This window comes from Epinephelus moara, chromosome 18, assembly GCF_006386435.1.
Source record: "Epinephelus moara isolate mb chromosome 18, YSFRI_EMoa_1.0, whole genome shotgun sequence".
NCBI lineage: Eukaryota > Metazoa > Chordata > Actinopteri > Perciformes > Serranidae > Epinephelus > Epinephelus moara.
The window spans coordinates 22,739,526-22,758,583 of NC_065523.1; the positions used below are offsets into that span (position 1 = coordinate 22,739,526).

General features: G+C 41.6%; 1 protein-coding gene across 1 annotated transcript; it reads left to right on the top strand.

Moving 5' to 3' along the window:
* The first annotated feature begins 267 nt into the window (after positions 1 to 267).
* On the top strand, positions 268 to 15,246 carry LOC126405385 (transmembrane channel-like protein 6). The gene is made up of 19 exons (XM_050069099.1): positions 268 to 422; positions 870 to 1,123; positions 1,206 to 1,355; positions 1,804 to 1,912; positions 1,997 to 2,084; positions 2,162 to 2,422; positions 4,853 to 5,061; positions 5,150 to 5,294; positions 6,305 to 6,448; positions 7,222 to 7,379; positions 9,907 to 9,997; positions 10,169 to 10,266; positions 10,363 to 10,458; positions 10,554 to 10,629; positions 10,714 to 10,847; positions 11,894 to 12,070; positions 12,322 to 12,400; positions 14,817 to 14,898; positions 15,007 to 15,246. The coding sequence occupies exons 1-18, from the start codon at positions 364 to 366 to the stop codon at positions 14,895 to 14,897; spliced, it is 2,409 nt and encodes an 802-aa protein (XP_049925056.1). The 5' UTR covers positions 268 to 363; the 3' UTR covers position 14,898; positions 15,007 to 15,246.
* Positions 15,247 to 19,058: the final 3,812 nt, after the last annotated feature.

The window sequence follows — 19,058 nt, forward strand, 5'->3', positions numbered from 1 at the left end:
CTGCAGTAAACTTTTCCGATCAGTATGAAATATCAGATATTCATTTATTCATCATATAATATTTACAACGTCTCTATGAGCTCCAGCACCCGACATGTCAGAGACACTTAACTGATTGCACTGGTGCTGATCACACTGATGCAGACAGATAACTTTGCACCCAAATGCAAATGAGGCGCAGCTGTGCTGCAAGGGAGAGAGTGTGAGAGCGAGAGGAAGTCTGTCTGATGTGTTTTGAAAATTATTCAAGAATAGACTGCTACAATGTGAGAGATAACCCACATCTCTGTGGTCCACTGTTTGACTGAGGGCGCATGAGCCGCTGGGAGCTGTGTGTTTGCAGTAAAGAGATCATCAAAGACCATGGCTTACAGTGTCAACATTCATCATGAATCGGACTCTGACTCTGACTCTGACTTTGAGTAAGTTCTCTTAAAGACTTAATTTGAGATTTCATTTACTTTTCATTGTTTAGTTGTACCTGACCGTCACTTCCTCTGTGTCTTTCTGCTCGGTTGGGCTTTAAATCACCACTGATGATGGGCTAAGTTTCTTTCATCACATTGTGTTCATACTTTACTTTCTTGATGTTTGTTGAAGCTCCTGTCAAGTGCTCGGAGAGAACATTGTCAGTGTTTGAAGCACATTTGCATGTACTTAGTGTTATTTTTTAGGCCTGGAACTGGAAAGCTTTGGGTGACACATGGTGGGAAAAGTGTTTTACAATTCACAAATCTTTGGTGAATCACGATTGGCAAAATGATGTATTTAGGATGCGGCAAGTCTAATTTCCTTGCTGCTGTAAGGAGGGTATTCACACCAAGGCCTTTGGGTCATCTTTTCCTCTGATGGTAATCACTCTCCCCCAGGTGTGTGGGAGAGAGTCAGCCACGTCAGGACTCCTTCCAGCTTGTTGGAGAGCCAGCAGCCAGCACCCAGTGGTGTCCTGAAACCCTACAGATGGACGTTTTTAAGGAATGCACGGGTACAAATGCAGAGTTTACTGCAATTGGCCAAATGAGAGATGAGACCGTTGACAGAAAGCAAATAAACTCTCTACAGAGGCATCATTGGTCGGCTGCTACCCGAAAGGTCCTCTCCTCCATGCCCAGTCGCACTGCTGGTGAGATGAAACCCTCCTCTACTGTCTGTTTGTTGACAACATTCAGTTGACCTATTAAGTTGGCCTTTCCTTGTCCACACAGGGATACATTCTGCTGCAGTAATTCCCAAGCGTGCCAGAGACTCATCTCGCCTACAGCAACACCAGACCTCCTCCCAGGATTCTTCTGACTCCTCTAGACCAAACCATAACGAATTTGTTCAGGCAGAGATGGAAGAAATCAACACTGAAGGTGAACAGAAACCTAATGCTGTTGCTTAAAGCCTTACTGCTTTTCAGTGTTGGCTGCAGCAAGTCGTCTCTGAATGCATCAATAATTTGGCTGAGTGCAGCACAGTGGTGCAGTGGTTAGCATTGTCGCCCCACTGCAAGAGGGTTCCTGATTTGAACCCCAAGGTGGGGAAACCCTTCTGTGCTGCGTTTGTATGTTCTCCCCACATCAGCATGGGTTTCCTTCCCACAATCCAAAGACATGCAGGCTAGATTAATTGGTGACTCTAAATTGGCCGTAATGTGAGCGTAAATGGTTGTGTGTCAACCCTATGACAGTCTGGCGACCTGTCCAGGGTGTACCCCGCCTCTTGCCCAATGTCAGCTGGAAAAGGCTCCAGGCCCCCTGTGACCCCTAACAGGATAAGCGATTATGGAAAATGAATCAATGAATAATTTTTGATTCACAGAAAACAAGACGGAGCAGTTGGTGTCCAGCCTCCGAGGCCTCTCAGTGAGTGAGGGAATGCGAAAGCTGCGAGCCACGCCGATCAGCCTGGCAGACAAGATGGAAGTCAGGTACACGTGGCACTGAAAACACTGAATGGCCTGCAAACTATTGCCACTGGCACGATGATAACTCCCTCATCTATCTTTTATAAGGCGACTTGCTTTCAGTGACGTAGCCGAGAGTTCGCTCATCAGCAGAAATATTCCATGCAACAGTCGTCTTAAGGTGTACATTTTGAGGGTGAGTACAAACAGTGGGCTACATAAGACATAAACCATTTTTGTTTGTGTTTATCACTCTTGTCTTTCTCCCCTCAGAGTTGGCGTCACTGCCTGTTCAGCTGCCTCCCCGTCCTCACTTCCCTCAAGCTGTGGCATTCACCCTTGAAGAGACTGAGTGGACGTTTCGGAACCGGGGTGCTTTCCTACTTCCTGTTTCTCCGGACCCTCCTGCTCTTTAACCTCCTTCTCTTTGTCATTAACGGCCTGTTCCTGGTCTTCCCTCAAGCCGTTAACCCTCCTCCTCATCATGATTCTCATTTCGACACTTTCACTGGCCTTGAGCTTCTCACAGGCACGGTAAGATACATCACACAAACAGACTGGTGACAAATTTAAGGATAAACCTGAGTAAATAAGTAGAGGAATGTAAAGAATGCAGATGCTTCCACACAGGTTTACTGCATGGTACAGTTAAGCACTTAACATCCAATCATTCTCTGTGCATGGGCGGATCATGAGACAATGGGCCCCTAGGCACAGGTATGCTAAAGGCCCCACCACCTCTCTTTTTGTGAGGTTTTTAGTTATTTTTGTCTCTTTGAAGTAATTTTGTGTTTTTTTTTGGTCATTTTGTGTCTCTGTGGTTGTTTTGCCTCTTTTTGTAATACTTTTGTGTGTCTTTGTTGTTCATTTGCATCTTTTTGGGGTCATTTTGAGTCCCTTCCTGGTAGGTACATGTTAATTTAAATAATAATTTACAAATGAAAGCATGGCAGACGGGCTCTGACACTTTAGGCCCCTGGGCCTGTACCCAGTAGGCCTGTTCAGTCATCTATCCATGGCTCTATGGCATGTGTAAAAATGCCGTAACAAGCTGGCAAGAGAAAAAGATCTGTGACTTTGAAAGAGTGTTCATTGTTGGTGCACTGATGGCAGGCTGGCTGCTAGTGTTTCAACAGAAACAGTGACTAAAGTGACAGCTATGGAAAACACAGCAGTAAATAGGGTAGGAAACTGTGGTGGACACATCTGATGACTGTCATATATTAGTGTGAACTGAAAGAAAAAGCAGAAGAGCATCACATCCTCAGGTGACCGAGAATAACAATGCAGGACATGACATGTGCAAAAACCCCTCGCCACAAAGATAAATGCACATATGACAGTTTAGTGGTGTGAAAACCATAGGCACTGGTCGACAGTGATGTGGGGGAAAAGTGATATGGTTTAATGAGTCATCCACCACATTGTTGAAGTGGGCAAGTACACGGGTGGAGTACAGCAAGAGAACGGAACAGGTTTGAATGTTTAACCCCGGTACAGTGAGAGGCTCTGTCAGCTCTGTTATGCTGTGGGGGGTATTTTGCTGGCATGGTTTGGTTCTGCTTGTCTCCTTAGTGGGAGGGGTTGCTAAAAATCAATTAAGTGATCACCTTGATCCTGTGATGAAACATTTCTATCCTGATGGGAGTCATTTCTTTACTACAAACACAACAGATAACAATGGAACAGCAATCAGCTCTGCAAAAAAACCCAACTTGAACAGTTCGAGTAAACATATTCAGCAACGTATAGATCTATCCTGCTGCCGATGAGCTAATGCCACAACTCAAGTATAAATGTAAAAGTTACTGGGGTAACATGGATGTGTATGTGGGAGTGTGTATGTACGAATAGAAAGAATTAATAAGTACTAAACCAAAACCCAAACCCATGCCCGAGTCCTGGATTCTGATGACTCCGGACTGCCACCTTTACCGAAAGGTTGGCTGGCCACATTTGGCTGTGAGGCGGGAACAGCATTGGTATTTGTTCATTTGTAAAGCTTTGATGCAGATGCTTCCAGCCTATATTTCATCCCTTTTAACTCTGACCTTACATAATCTCGGTGCTCGGTCACAGAACAGGTTGTTGCTTCACATTCCCTCAATCAGATCTGAACTAGGAAGAATGTCGTTCTCTTACAGTGCTCCTTATACATGGAATATTCTGCAAGGGACCTTAACCTTGGACACTCTGCCACCCTCATGGCTCTTTAAATGCCTCATTTCTGATCTTGTTTTAGTTTAGTGTAAACGCTTTATACAACTATACACCCACACCTTAACATATTTCTACTTTTAGTGATCATGTAGTGAATCATATACTACAGCCTCCGTGGTCACTAGATCTCAACCCAGTTGAACACCTCCTGGAGATTTGGGGCCGATGGGATGAAGGGTTGAGAGTCGAATTGATGAGGGATGAAGGAATGAGGGATGAGGGATGAAGGTTTGAGGGTCGAATAGATGAGGGATGACAGGGTAAGGATCAAGGGATGTCGAGTGAGGAATGAGGGTATGAGGGTTGAGGGATGAAGGGATGGAAGACTGAGGGTTGGGAGTTGAGGGATGAAGGCTGGGTTTCTGGGTAGCTGGCGAGCATGGTGATGAACGTGTTGAGTCAAAGGCAGGAACACAGGAGGGATCCCGGGAGTGAGACTGAGTGGGGGAGTTGTCTCTTCATGAGCTCGGCTTCGGATAGAGCCCCAACTGGTTCCTGTATGCAGAAAGGAGCAGAGAAAAAGATGTAAGAGTAGCAAGATAGGATTGGGTGGGTGGGATGTGAGAAATGTGTCAAAGGGAAAGAGAATGCATCAGGTGTGTTTAAATACTTTTGGGCAGAAATGGGATGTGTTCGAGGCGTGGTCTTTGTTCCCCAACCTAGTTATAAAACTAAATTTAGTGACCTGCCTGTGCATGGTTATGTCTGTGGTACTCTACTGAATCAAGTCTTTGTCTCTGACAGGGCTACTTCTCTCAGAGTGTGATGTTTTACGGCTACTACACTAACACCGTCCTCAAAACGTGTCGAGCTGCTGACTCCACCGCTGACTCGCCTGATCTGCCAGTGTGTGATGCCGATAAGCCCCACATAGTGCCATACAGCATACCTGCAGCCTATTTCTTTACCATCACCATCACTGCCTTCTTCATCTGCATCATCCTGGTGTACAGGTTGGACAATAAGTGAACTACTTATGCATTAATTTAATTTTACTCCTCTTCATCAGGTGTATTTCATGGTTATATCGTTCTCCTGCAGCATGTCCAAGTCCTTCGGGAGAAGTTTTCAAGTCCTCAAGTCCAACGGGAATCTGGCTGTAAAGGTTTTCTGCTGCTGGGACTTTAAAGTCAGCAAGAAGACGTCCGTGAGACTGCAGTCTGAGAAAATCAGCACTCAGCTCAAAGTACGCAGCAATGTTAAATTTGACTCACTAAGTGCAAAACTCATTTTCAATGTAGATACAAACTTAGTTAAGAGGCCGAGATGATGATTCTACATTTCAGATGGAAACATCAGTGTGAACCAATCAAAACATGCAGGGATCCTACATATTTGCCATTTTAAAATCCCATACTATTCCAGATTCAAATTTTCAGACTTCTCAGTAGATTTTTTTTTTAAGATCTTATTTGACATCTGAGTACAAATAGCCAGACATTCAGTCTACACATGTGTGAAAAGTTAGCCATTCCTTTGTCATAACATCTCTGCCCAAAGAGGAAGTCAACCTTCCAGAGTTACAATTTTACCTAAACATATTATTTAATGTTTGTTATCTCCATATTTCTAGCATTTTATAAATAAGAACTGAAAATGAGTTGAAAAAAGTTACATATAATTTAATTTTCACAGCATCAGCGCAGCCTTCTTTATTCACTGTCACTATGGAAACCAAGATGAATGCAGCCGTAAAAGTTTCCTTACGCAGAAAAGAGTTTGTATAGATGCAAATTCTGGGTACTTTTGTCTTTCACATTTCAAACTAATTTGATTGCAGATGTCCGGATTTGGTTCACTTATAAGGCACTTGGAGCAGAGCTGTTTTGCAGGCTGTGACGTACAGGCGTTGAGGCAGCTCTGTGTAGTAGTGTGTGTTCGGTTGCACGCCATACTTCTTGCCTTGCTTTTGATAACATCAAGCTCGCTCTGGCCCTCACTGTCTCACACAGTGGTGAACATCTTGGCTGTGGTGGCTGCCTGCTCCAAACACTATGAAAAACACTCTGCTTGTGTGGTCAATTTATTTTTAGAAATTCTCAGTTCTATATTTTATAAAGCAGAATAGGAGAAACAGTATAAAATATTTTAAATCCCCTGCTCTAAATATAATCAATAGCAGTGCTTATCGCAGCTCCAGCTCATTGTGAAGATCATTTAATGCTTCTGGCTTGACCTTACAAACTTTTCCAACAGGAGCTGCTGTCTGAGATGATCAGCGGAGAAGATAAAAAGAGCTGCATGCAGCGACTCGGCCGCCTTATGGTGCACCTGGTGGCGTGGACTATATGCCTGGCCAGCATCTTCCTGGGCGCCATAGGAGTCCACTACCTGTCAGAGGTTAGAGGAAACAGCTACTGCTGTGTAGCCAGACATGACAGATTTCATGCACACTGAGCAGCTATAGGGCCTGTGTGACATTTTCTCAAGACTGCAACAAAAATAGCTCTGATCAAGAAGCACCTTCCCACCACAGTTAATTTACTTCTCCTTTTTCTTTCCTGGTAGAAGTTCAACACATCATTTTTTTTGTCTCTTGGTGTCTTACAAAACTGCAATGTGTGAGAATCACAAAACTGATCCTAAATGAGATACTGGAGGAGGAGTGTGTTTAACACTGTGTTTCGCAACCCCACCTGACATGCCAACTTTTATCAGCTGGTAAAAATACTGAGGGGACCAAATTAAGATGCTAGGTTGTATTTCCCTGACACAAACATGCATATTTCACGTGATTTCCTGTTGTGCAAATAAATATGCATGTTAAACTTTGCCCACAAAGATACTAAACACACAAGAGCCTCGTGCTATTGGCAGTGATGTTGAGAGCAAGATAGGCTTCTTCCTTATTTTAAATCAGATGTGTCAGCCAGTGATGGCTTGATCACCACTCTTTTACTCACTTTCTAAGACCTGATATTTTGCTTTGTGAATAAGCCTTGATAACCTGAATCGGAGCTCTCTTGTGTCTTTCTCATGTCCAAATGAATCATATTCATAGAGCTTTTCCACAGCAAACATTTGGAAAAGCAGGTGTGGAAGTAGTAGCATTTATGATCATGAGGTGTTAGGCTCCAGCCCTCACTCATTGTCATTTGTCCGTCCACTCACAGGCTGTCATTAAGCAGACTCCTTTCAAAGAAACTGAGCTGCTGCTCTTGTCTGCAGTGGTGTCTGGCATTAACCTGTTATTCCCCGGCCTCTTCAACCTGTGTGCCTGGATAGAGAAACACGACTCACCCAGTGTTCGTGTCTATGTCTCCATCTTCAGGTGAGAAGAAGAACTGTGACATCACATAGAAGCATACAGTATATAACAAATCTAGATGTGTTAAAGCATAGGGCAAACATAATTTAGGATAATACTAATACTACTACTACTACTACTACTACTACTAATACTAATAATAATAATAATAATAATAATAATAATAATAATAATAATAAAATTTATTTATATAGCACCTTTCATACAAGAAATACAATTAGGGGAGTATAAGCACTGACTGCTTCACGTGAAAATAGATATAATGAACATAAAACAGAACAGATTCATAAAATCCTAGAGCTGTTAACCTATTCATAAAATCAAGTAAAATTTTAAGAGTTTTAAAAGAAGTTGCAGCAGTGTGAAGTTGAAAAAGAAAGTTTCTGACCTGTATCAGGAAAGTCAGAGCTAGTTAAAGGCTGAAGTGAACAGATATGTTTTTAGCTTTCTTTTAAAAATATTTAGCGAGCTAGCTTCCCTGATATCTATAGGTACTGTAGTGTGTTCCATAGCTTTGGGGCGTAATTGACAAAGGCTGCATCCCCGATCTTCTTCTGGCTGTTGTTGGGAACCTCCAATAAACCAACAGCAGCGATGTAGCTCCATCCTAGCCCATGTAGGGCTTTGTAAACAAGGAGGAGGACCTTAAAATCAATTCTAAATGTAACAGGAAGCCAGTTCAGAGCAGCTAAGACTGGCCTGATGATAAGGTTTTTCGGGAGGCCAGTAAAAAGTGCATTTTAGTAGTTGAGGCGGCTTGAAATAAAAGCGTGAATCAATTTATTAGAAATGGTCGCACCTTAGCTATGTTTCTGAGGTGGAAAAATCAGGTTTGATGCACAATGCACGATGTGAGCAGTGTGATTAAGCGGCAGCCTCAAAGGTTGAAAAAATGAAGCCAGCACCAAGTGCCCAAAACTGCAGTCTCTTGAGTGGCCCATTGAGGTTGGCTCCAGCCTCCAGCCAGTCAGTCCCCATTGACGGCCATGTTAAAATGCCCATCTTTACATCAGAAATAAACGTGTTCTCAGCCTGGTACGAAAAAAAGGTTTTGGTCTCTGTGGCTTATTTCAACATTCACGACAACTGTACATGTGGTGAATTTTTATTTAACTCACCTGTTTAAATTTTATTAAGGCTTGAAGTTACGCATGATTAACAGCGGGCAGCTTGAGTGACAGACAGTCTGAGTCACCTCTCGCTAATACAGCTCCACCCTCTCGTCCAAATATGGTCACTTCTGGCTCCAAAAACTAAGATGGCATTGGCCGAAATTCTGAACTCAAAGCTTCAAAACGGGACTCCACAAAGCAATGGGCGACATCACAGCAGCCACGTCCATTATTTTATACAGTCTAATGTCACAACATACCACTATTGACGATAACCGTGTTGCCTGAAAATAAAATATTGATATCATATTGATAACACACATATGATAATACTGTGTAAATAATCAAGTGCCTCGTAAATAATTTCTTGCGTTGTCTCCCTCTTCCAGTGCCATCTGGTTGCCTTTTCATTATATCCATTCAGTGTAACAGTTCTTTTTGTACGTGTTTGTACAGTTATGGTTACAGACACTCTCTTCACCTCCCTACAGGCGTATTTTGAGTTTAATTCATTGCCAACAAAAAAGCACAATAAACAAAGTTAAAGATGAATTTGATTGATAGCTTATTCATTTTTTCAGATTTTCTATACATAGCACGATAACATCTTTATTATGAACTCTTTTGGTCACGATAATCATGTAGTGAAAATCTGGTTTTGTAGCAGTCCTAACGTACTTTCGTTTTTGCTCCCATTTTTTCACCAGTTTAAGTTAAAGATATCAACATTTATACATTTCTCTCTTAAATTTTGGTCACAAATTTGTTAGAATCCATGTTAGTAAGCACTTCTCCTTTTCCAAGATAATCCATCCACCTGACAGGTGTGGCATATCAACATGCTGATTAAACAGCATCATACGACACAGGTGTGCCAGGGATGGTCACAATAAAAGGCCGCTGTATAATGTGCAGGTTTATCTCACAACACACTGTCACAGATGTCATTTCACTGCCAGAAGACGTCTCCAGTGTTGTTTCCATGAATTTAGCAGTACACCCACGAGCCAAATGGACATGTTTTAAGACTCAGTCATCAGTTCAATTACCTTATTGAAAATTATTTAAATTATATCTACCAATACTCCCACAGTGAACTGCTGGACACAAGATGTATCTGGCTTCACTGAAAAGTCTGTTCTCAAGTCTGTTGTCAGGAGGAGGTTTCAAGTTTCCACATTACACTTATGTCATTTTCATAATGAAGCATGACTGGCTCCCAAAATAGTTGGAATGAAAACAACCTTCTAGTTTGAAAAACCCAAGAGAGCCATCATCCACTACATTTTTGGGTGGAGGGGGACTTGTGAAGCTGTGTGGCATTCTGGTGGCATTTCTGGATAATAATCAATTTTCCCCTTTTTCTTTAAAATATTACTTTTCATCATAAATATAAAATCTCCTCCTTATTTCCTCAGGAACCTGCTGTTGAAGGTCAGCATTGTTGGAGTGCTGTGTTTCCGTTGGCTCGGGAGAATTGCTGTGGAACCAGAAAGTTGTGGTCTGCAGGTTACAAGAATCCTCACATTTACACCTTCTCATAACTATAGTTTTGGAGCAACACTTAATTGTGTGATGTTGATCATTCCTAAAATGCGCAGACATGCCTCCTGATTTTGTGTTTGCTGCTATTGATCCCTACTGAATTGATGTGTACATTAATGTTTCTGTGGTCCTCAGTGTTGGGAGAGCTTTGTGGGGCAAGAGCTGTATCGCCTGCTCCTGATGGACTTTGTCTTCACTGTGCTTTACACTTTTTTGGGAGAGTTCCTGTGGAGGCAAGTTGGCGTTTTATAACCACGAATCATGTGACTTGATTCTGTTGTTTGCTGTTAATAAAATCACTCAGTTAAATTAAGCATCTTCCCTCATAGGCTCTTCTCCAAGAAAGTGCTGAGAAGGAACAGAATGCCAGTGTTTGACATTGCTCGTAATGTGCTGGAACTCATATACGGACAAACCCTTACTTGGTAATGACATAATATTACATCACATCCTTAAAATCAATCACATATTCAACCAAAAAAAAGTGGATTGAACATTAATGGTGTTCAGTTCTTCCCAGGCTCGGGGTGCTGTTTGCTCCACTACTTCCTGCCGTCCAGATCATAAAGCTGTTTGTGCTATTTTACATGAAGAAGGTCGGTACAGAAGGTGTCACACAATGTGTTTATACTCTGAGGTGCACAACAAACTTCACATTCCTCCTCTGGTTTCTCCCACAGAGCAGCCTAATGCTCAACTGTCAGGCGTCCAGAAAGCCTTGGAGGGCCAGTCAGATGACGACACTGTTCATCTGTCTTTTGTGCTTCCCCTCGTTTCTCGGTGCTGCCGTGTCTGTCACTTACACAATTTGGACGTGAGTACGACAAACAACATCCCCTGTTTTATTTACTATGATGCTAACAAGCAGTTTCCCCACCGAACGGCACACGAGAATTTCACAACCTTAGATATGCAATGCTTTTTAAAAACATGTTTTGGACACAATAATAGTCTGTCATTGTGCGCCAAGCAAATTACCACTGTACGTGTACATGTGTGTTAAAATAGGACAATGACCATGACGTTAAAGAGTACACTATCCAGTTTTAGTTTCAGGGAGTCCTACAAGTTTCACCAGACACTAATCTTACCTTTAAAGTGAACATTTATATTTCAAATTAGTTGACTGAGCTCCTCCAGACTGAAGATGGAGGTTTTGATCCACATCTGCTGCTGCTTTGTTTTTTACTTCTCTCCTTTACCCTTTACTATTTTCATGACTTAAAAACAGTGCAAATCATAGGCATTTTCCCAGTATTGGCAGTGTTTGCCTCCAGTTGCCTGCCCTCCATCTAGACAATGCAGTGATGTAGGCAATGATGTCATATGCAAAGAAGCTATTCATATCTGTTAGAATAATGTTTGCTTGAAACTATATCGCCAAGCTTTAACAGGAAATTACTCTTTTAAAAAGCAACTGTATATTTCAGACCCATTTGAAAAGGAGTAGTTTGACATTTTGGAAATATGCTTATTTGCCTGTGGATATTCTCATTTATTCAGGTCATAGTTATCTCAAGGCAGTTGAATCGAACGCAACTGGACTTAGTTTTGTCTTAGAAGACGTTTCACCTCTTATCCAAGAGGCTTCATCAGTTCATGCTTGTCTGACTAGGCTGGAACTAGTCTGACAAACTGGTGTGGAAACCCAGAAATTTAACCTCTGAGGAGGCCTTCACAAGGTCACTGATGTCACTGATCTGTTCACATTATGAGAAATATAGATTAATCCCAGCTAACATGGTGTCTTTGGAAATCTTTAAATCCAGTGTGCTTGAATTTGAAAAGGTGTTACCCTCCAAACACTTACAAACTGCACTGTATCTTCAAAAATCCATCTGATCTGTATGATGCCCGCAGGATTAAACCCTCGTCAGGATGCGGCCCTTTCAGGAATCTCACCACAATGTTTCAGTCAGGACAGCTGTGGGCACGGGAGCTGGAGAACGCCCACCCGATCCTGTCATGGCTCAGCTGGGCCTACAACTCTCTGGTGGAGAACCCACTGTTCTTATTCCTCGCCAGTGGAGTCCTCCTGTGAGTGGTGACGTTATGATGTTATTATTTCATAACTGCTATCAATTTAATTTTCTATTTCGTGCTGCTAGCAGAGTACAAATTTCTCCAAGGAGAGAACTTAACATTAAGATGCACCATAGGGTCACTTTTGACTGTCTTGTGGTGGGAATGCTGTTTGCTCTCTTGAAACATTTGTGAGTACAAATTCAGTACCTGAATACTGCTCTGTAAATTTAAATTTGATGCATTATGCTTTCTGTTTTTTTCAGAATGGTGATATATTTTCACACTCAAGTTGTTGATGGCCAAAGGAGAATCATCAGCCGGTTAGAAAAGCAAGTTGAAAATGTACGCATTTTTCTAAACAAGGCGAGGAGTCTATATACTAGTGGATCTATGTCGATGCACTTACGCTAAATGCTAATGTCAGCATGCTTATAATAACAATGCTAACATGCTGATGCGTATGAGGTGTAATGTTTGAAATGTCTACCATCTTTAGCATGCTAGCATTTGCTTTTTGCTGTTAAACACAATTTACAGCTCAGATGGAAATGTGATTAGTTCTGCAGGTATTTTAGCAATAATCTTAATTCATAAAATGCTTTTCAAAACAGAGTCATGTCAATAATTAAAACAGACAAGACATGAAAACAACACCTTTTAAAAGAATGGATAAAACACTTTAGTGTATAAAAACTGAGGAAATAAAAGACAGGTTAAATGAAGTCAAAACTCAAGTAAAATCAGCAAATGCTCTCAGGTGAAAGGATGTTTTAAGAAGGGACTTAAAAGAGATCACTGACTCAGCCGACCTGATTACCTCGGGCAGACTGCTCCAGAGCCTCGGGGCCCTGTCAGCAAACGCTCTGTCCCCTTTCATTTTCAGCTTGACCTCTGGAACAAACACCTCTGCTCAAGGGCCTCAAAGTACATCCTTGTATGCATGACACTAAGAGTCAGAGATATTGCTGTGAGAAAGACTATGAAGAGCCTTAAAAGTAATCAGTAAAATCCTAAAATCTAAAACATACTGGGAGCCAGTGTAAAGAGGCTAAAACATGAGCGATGTGATCATGTCTCGTGATTTTGGTTAAAAGCCTGACAGCTGAATTCTGTACAGTCTGGAGTCGATTCATAGATTTTTGATTCAAGCAAGCAAAGAGGCTGTTGCAGTTGTGAAGAGAAGAAGGCATGTAAAATTGTCTCAGTGTCGGTGTTAAAAGTTAAGATGATCATACTTTTGAAATATTTCTAAGAACATGGAAACATGACTGCACAAGCTTTGTGATATGCTGCTCAAAACTTAAATTGCTGTCAAACCAGACTCCCAAGATTTCTTGCAACAGGTTTGATGGAATCCAATAGGGGACGAGCCAAAGGCAGAATTTGTTGTGTAACATGCTGGGGTCCGATGACAACAGTTTCTGTTATGACCAAGTATAGCTGAAGAGAATTTTTTGACATCCAGGTTTCAACATCAGTAAAGCAGTCACTGAGTGAACGCATGATTCCAGGGTCTGTGGATCTAACGGGCAGGTACATCTGTGTGTCATCAGCATAAAAATGAAGAGAGGCACCATGTCTCTGAATAATGAGGAGAGGACAGAGGAGGACAGGGGGGAGTCACTGATGTCTGACCAAAGTCAGTGGTAATCCATATAAGGCCCGTTTCCACCACAGGAAATTCGGGGTAATTTTACGGGGCCGGGGCCGTTGGTGCGTGTCTCCACCGCAGGAACCACCCCCGAAGGACAGAGCTCCGGAACTTTTACAGGGGCTAAACAAGTCCCTGCCTCGTAGTAGGCACTCAGAACAGCCCAGAGAAACTCCTGGCTGGGGCTTGGGGATTACTTGGTGCTGATTGAATATACTCAAGGCGGGATGTGACGTTTTGTAATTAATAACATGGTTATCGTAGATTAGCTGGGCTAACCGTTAGCTGTTAGCGGTGTCTGTAATAACTCAATAAACGGTCCGTGAAAAAATATTTTTTCCAGCGGATATCTTAGTTACAACATGATTGAGCTTGCAAAGCAGTTTTGTGTTGCTGTGTGTGGTATTTATTCAGTTTTGGGAAATCACGATGTCTAGAAAGCATCAGCTGACAGGGACAGCTAACAGCAGCAGCAAAGCTAACATCAGGACGTGATCTGTTAAAAGCCTCCCGTTGTCGGATACGACATGAAACTACTCCAGTTAGCTCAATCATGTTGTAACTAAGATATCCGCTGGAAAAAAATATTTTTTTCACGGACCGTGACCGGAGTTATTACAGACACCACTAACGGCTAACGGCATCCCTACGCCCCTATGTCGCCCTGGTCAAAATGGTCGTGCAACGATTACGTCACATACAGAGCCTGGTAACTTTACAGGAACCTTCCTCCTACTCCGCTCTCTCAGTGGAGACACGGCGGTTGAGAGGGCCGAGCGAGAGGACGTTCCTGTAGTAGTTCCTGCCCCCCAAATAGTACCAGGAACTTCTTTAGTGGAAACGGGCCTATAGACTGAGATATTTCAATAGATATGTGAAAACGTTGACTTATGGTGGCGCCAGAGGAAAAATCAGGAGATGGTCATGTCATGGAAAAACACAAATGTCAAAATCACCAAAACAGTGTCTGGATACTGTGAATGTTTTTACCAAATTTCATGGAAATCCATCAAATAGTTGTTTAAATATTTATCAGCATGTCTAAAAATCGTTGACACCGTATGTTGATATTGATCTTAATTAATTTTTTCTGGTTGCTGTATACAGGAGGGTAAAGACAAAAAGTTCCTCATCGCCAGTTTGCAAGCCATTTACGAACAAAGTGGTCTGGTTTCCCCTCATAGATGAGGTGAGTAGTCTCAATACATCTTAATCTCTGTCTTAACGAATTCACCTACAATCTGAAAACGCATTTGTGTGAATGCTGTCCTCCATATAATAATGCGTTTCCCCTCAGTCTGTGGCTGAACAACAGAGCAATGGAGACATAATCTCATCAGCGACGAGAATCTTCACTATGATAGATGGTTCAACGCCATCAGGAAATCAGGACAATTGTCCACAAAACACAATGAGAACAAAACAACAAGCAAAACCAGAAACAGTAAAGTGTGACATCAAACATATTCCATAATGTGTGAGCTCTTAATGTGCTGGCTGTTAGCTTCATAATGGAGCGGTGAACATTTATTTATACATAGAGCTCCTGTTGTATGTCAGGATGTGTATTTCTTTATGTGTAGTTATTTTTCATATTCTGTGAAAGTTTATGAGTTATTATCTAGAACATGCTGTATGAAAATAAATTAGTTTGAACACATCTAGTGTGCCACTGGAATTATTTAACCAGATAAAAATCCATTGAGATAAATTTTTCCTTTTCACAAGAAGGTAGCAATGTTACATGTCGAGTACATGTTGTTTACATGCCTAGAATAAAATGCAAAACAATACATCACATAGTATAGAGGACAACATGATCGCCACTAATCAAAAGAAGATAGAAAACAGATAATGTACAACACATTCAGACGAGAAAGCACGAAGACATGACAATACCGTTATGCGTACGCATGCTTCCTCCACAGTGGAGACGGTGCAAGAGCTTCATTGATTACGGTCACATATCGTACACCCATGTAACCTCCTCCATTATACGTAGCCTTGACTCAGTCTACCTTGCATCTCTACGTTTTATTACAAACACAAAGTCGCTTACTCATCACTGCATTCTCTATGATTTGGTGGGTTGGACGTCATTGACAACTCACAGACAACAGCACTGGTATATTTTTATTTATCTTATCCATGACGAAAACTCTGTCTGTGGGTGTGTCTGTGTGTCTCTTCCACGTTTTTCTCCTCACTGACTTGGTCAATCCATGTGAAATTTGGCACAGTGGTAGAGGGTCATGGGAGGATGCGAATGAAGCAATATTTACATCAATTGGCCAAAGGGGGCGCTATAGCAACCGATTGAAATTGCAAACTTTGAATGGGCATATCTCATGCCCCGTATGTCGTAGAGACATGAAACTTTGCACAGAGATACCTCTCCTCGTGAGGAACAAATTTGCCCCAAGAACCCATAACTTGCAGTTATACAGATTTTCCGCCATTTTGAATTTTTTGAAAAACACTTCAAATCGATCTCATCCTAGGAAGTTTGACCGATCTGCATGAAACTGGGTGAACATAATCTAGGGACCAATATCTAAAGTCCCCTCTTGGCAAAAGTTGGAAAACTTACTAAAACTGAGCTTCTATAAGGCAATGAATATTGCGGAGGGCGTGGCTTATCACATAAAGGTGTATAACATCTCAAGGGTTTCACCCATCACCACGCAACTTTGTAGGCATATGACCACACATAATCTGAGGGGACCCCTCCATTATTGACCCCATCAAACAAAATGGGGGCGCTAGAGAGCTAATTTCTTATCTAGGCCTAACCGCCATATCGATTTTTACTAAACTTGGTAGATATGTAGAACAGGACGCCTCAAGGTGACTGGAGAAATTTAATTCTAATTGACAACTGGGTGGCGCTATAACAACAGAAAAATGCTTAAAAATGACTAAAATGCGACCGATCGCTGTGGCTCCCCCTGTGGACCAATGTTTTTTTTTTCTTCTAATTTTTGGTATGACTAAGTATGGTATGGTATGCTGTACATAATCACGGAAACTGTCAGTGTGTCATTCTGTCTGTCCCACATTTTTCTATTCACTGATGTGGTCAATCTATGTGAAACTGCACATAGGCATTGAGGATTGGCATAGGTAGAAGGTGACAAAGCTACCAATGGGTATGGACTAGGAAAGCAATATTGGTCAAACTACCTCTGCTCCCTTCTGTGTGTCAGCTCTGGTAGTTACCAACTACGCTCCTCCAGGTGGTTGCCTTGTAATGTACCTCGGGTTTTATCTGGGGAAAACTGCATTCTCATACCCTGCACATTGGACATGGAACAATCGTCTAAAGATCTAAATTTAGAAATACTAATATCAATTGATGAATTTAAGGGCATCATAAAGAATGCGGTGACAGAGACGTGTGCTTGTTTTTCTTGCGAGGCCGCTATGTTTGAATAGTTGTTGTTGTATTGTGGATTTTTGTATAATATGTTGTATTTGTTGCATTTTTTTGACTCAACAAGCTGATCAGAAAGGCCAGTGACGTTGTGGGGGTGGAGCTGGACCCTGTGACAGCAGTGTCAGACAGGAGGATGCTGTCAAAGGTGCGGGCGATACTTCAGCATGGCTCTCACCCTCTCCACAATGCTCTGGTCGAACAGAGGAGCACCTCCAGCCAGAGACTGATTGCTCCTAAATGCACCACTGAGCGCCACAGGAAGTCATTCTTACCTGTGGCCATTAAACTGTACAACTCCTCCCTTTGATGATCGGACTCATTTGGCTATTTATAAAACAAAACACACAATATAATTACTCATTCTTATTCCATTTATAACGCTACAACAATTTCATTGTATATTGTATATATTTCAGATTGCCTACTTTACTATTTTTTATTATTTATTTTACTTTATTGTCTACTTTAATATTTTATTTTATTTTATTTTAATGTCTACTTTAATATTTATTTTATTTATTTCATTGTCTATTTTAGTATCTTATTTATATCTTCATCTTTGTCTCTTGTTTCCATTCATACTGTATCTCTATTTCTACTTTGCACGGAGCATTGGAACAAAAACAATTTCCCCCCGGGGATTAATAAAGTATTCTGAATTTTAAATGTGTTCTGATTGGCTGCTACCTCGGCCAGGTCTCTCGTCAGGTTTTCAGTCTCAATGGGATTTCTCAGAAGAATATTGTACAAGTTTTAGTGAAGACTCCTGTTAACTTTCATTTAAATAGCGCGCGATAGATGGAGTGTACTTTGAGTCTAGCAGGTCATTCCAAGACTCAGTATGCCTGGGTGGTACCTTGGAGTGTTGTCAATTATTGGATCAAAGACTGTAGGTATTTTGTACAGACACAAACTTAGAGCACATGCATGTGGGTAACCTGCCTAGAATGGCGTCATACATTAAATATATCAGTCCAAAGACATGCAGGTTAGGTTCATTGGTGACTCTAAATTGGCCCTGTGATAGTCCGGTGATCTGTCCAGGGTGTACCCCACCTCTCGCCCAGTGTCAGCTGGGATAGGCTCCAGCGCCCCCACGACCCCTAACAGGTTAAGAAGTTACAGAAAATGAATGAATGCTGCATCCTGTCCATAGCAAGTGAAGACCATCTGACGAAACTGTACAATATGTAGTGATGAGTCATGTACAGTAGCCTGAATTTGAAATATCTCAAATGTCTTAAAGCAGTTTCACATCTCAACTTTGGCCAAAGTAGTGGGACTAGCACACCTGTAAATAACACCATAGTATTACGTGCGAATGAAGCGAAACATGACTTTAATCTATCTTATATTATATAGCTATTCTTGATTGGCCCAAAGACTGTTTTCTTCAGATTTTGCACTTTTTTTGTGATGATTCCTGTCAACAATGGGCTGCAAAAACATGTTAATGCATAGTACGTATGTTACACATAGTTAAGCTTAGCAGAATGGGAGCACACACCCACATACTACACCTGCCTATCAACTTGACCTAAATCCAACTTGCTTCAGGTCAGATCAGATGTCCTAAAAACACGTTCAGCATGACATTATGTAAGGCCGTGGGATCCTGTTGTATATCATGTCAATGTCTGGTAAATTGCTTTGTGCACATTTGATTTATAAAAATCCTAAAAAGTCCATGTAACATCTTAATAAAAGGGGGAAATGAAAGGATTAAAGCTGTTTACTATTCATAACAGTTGCCTGTAGCTACAACATTTTACTCATTTGAACCCCATCCCTAAAATGTGTTAAACTTGACCTGAAGACCTGACTGACTTGTTGCTGCATGAAACAAGCAGATCCATTACCAAGTGCTCAATCATCACAAACATTCCCTATTAACACATTTTAGCATTCACCTT

What these genes read in the sequence shown, in the direction of transcription:
- LOC126405385 (XM_050069099.1), top strand. Translation starts at nt 364, where the DNA reads ATGGCTTACAGTGTCAACATTCATCATGAATCGGACTCTGACTCTGAC. An exon ending in GACTCTGACTCTGACTTTGA is followed by an intron (nt 423 to 869) that starts GTAAGTTCTCTT and finishes ACTCTCCCCCAG; the next exon opens with GTGTGTGGGAGAGAGTCAGC. An exon ending in TACGGACAAACCCTTACTTG is followed by an intron (nt 10,459 to 10,553) that starts GTAATGACATAA and finishes AGTTCTTCCCAG; the next exon opens with GCTCGGGGTGCTGTTTGCTC.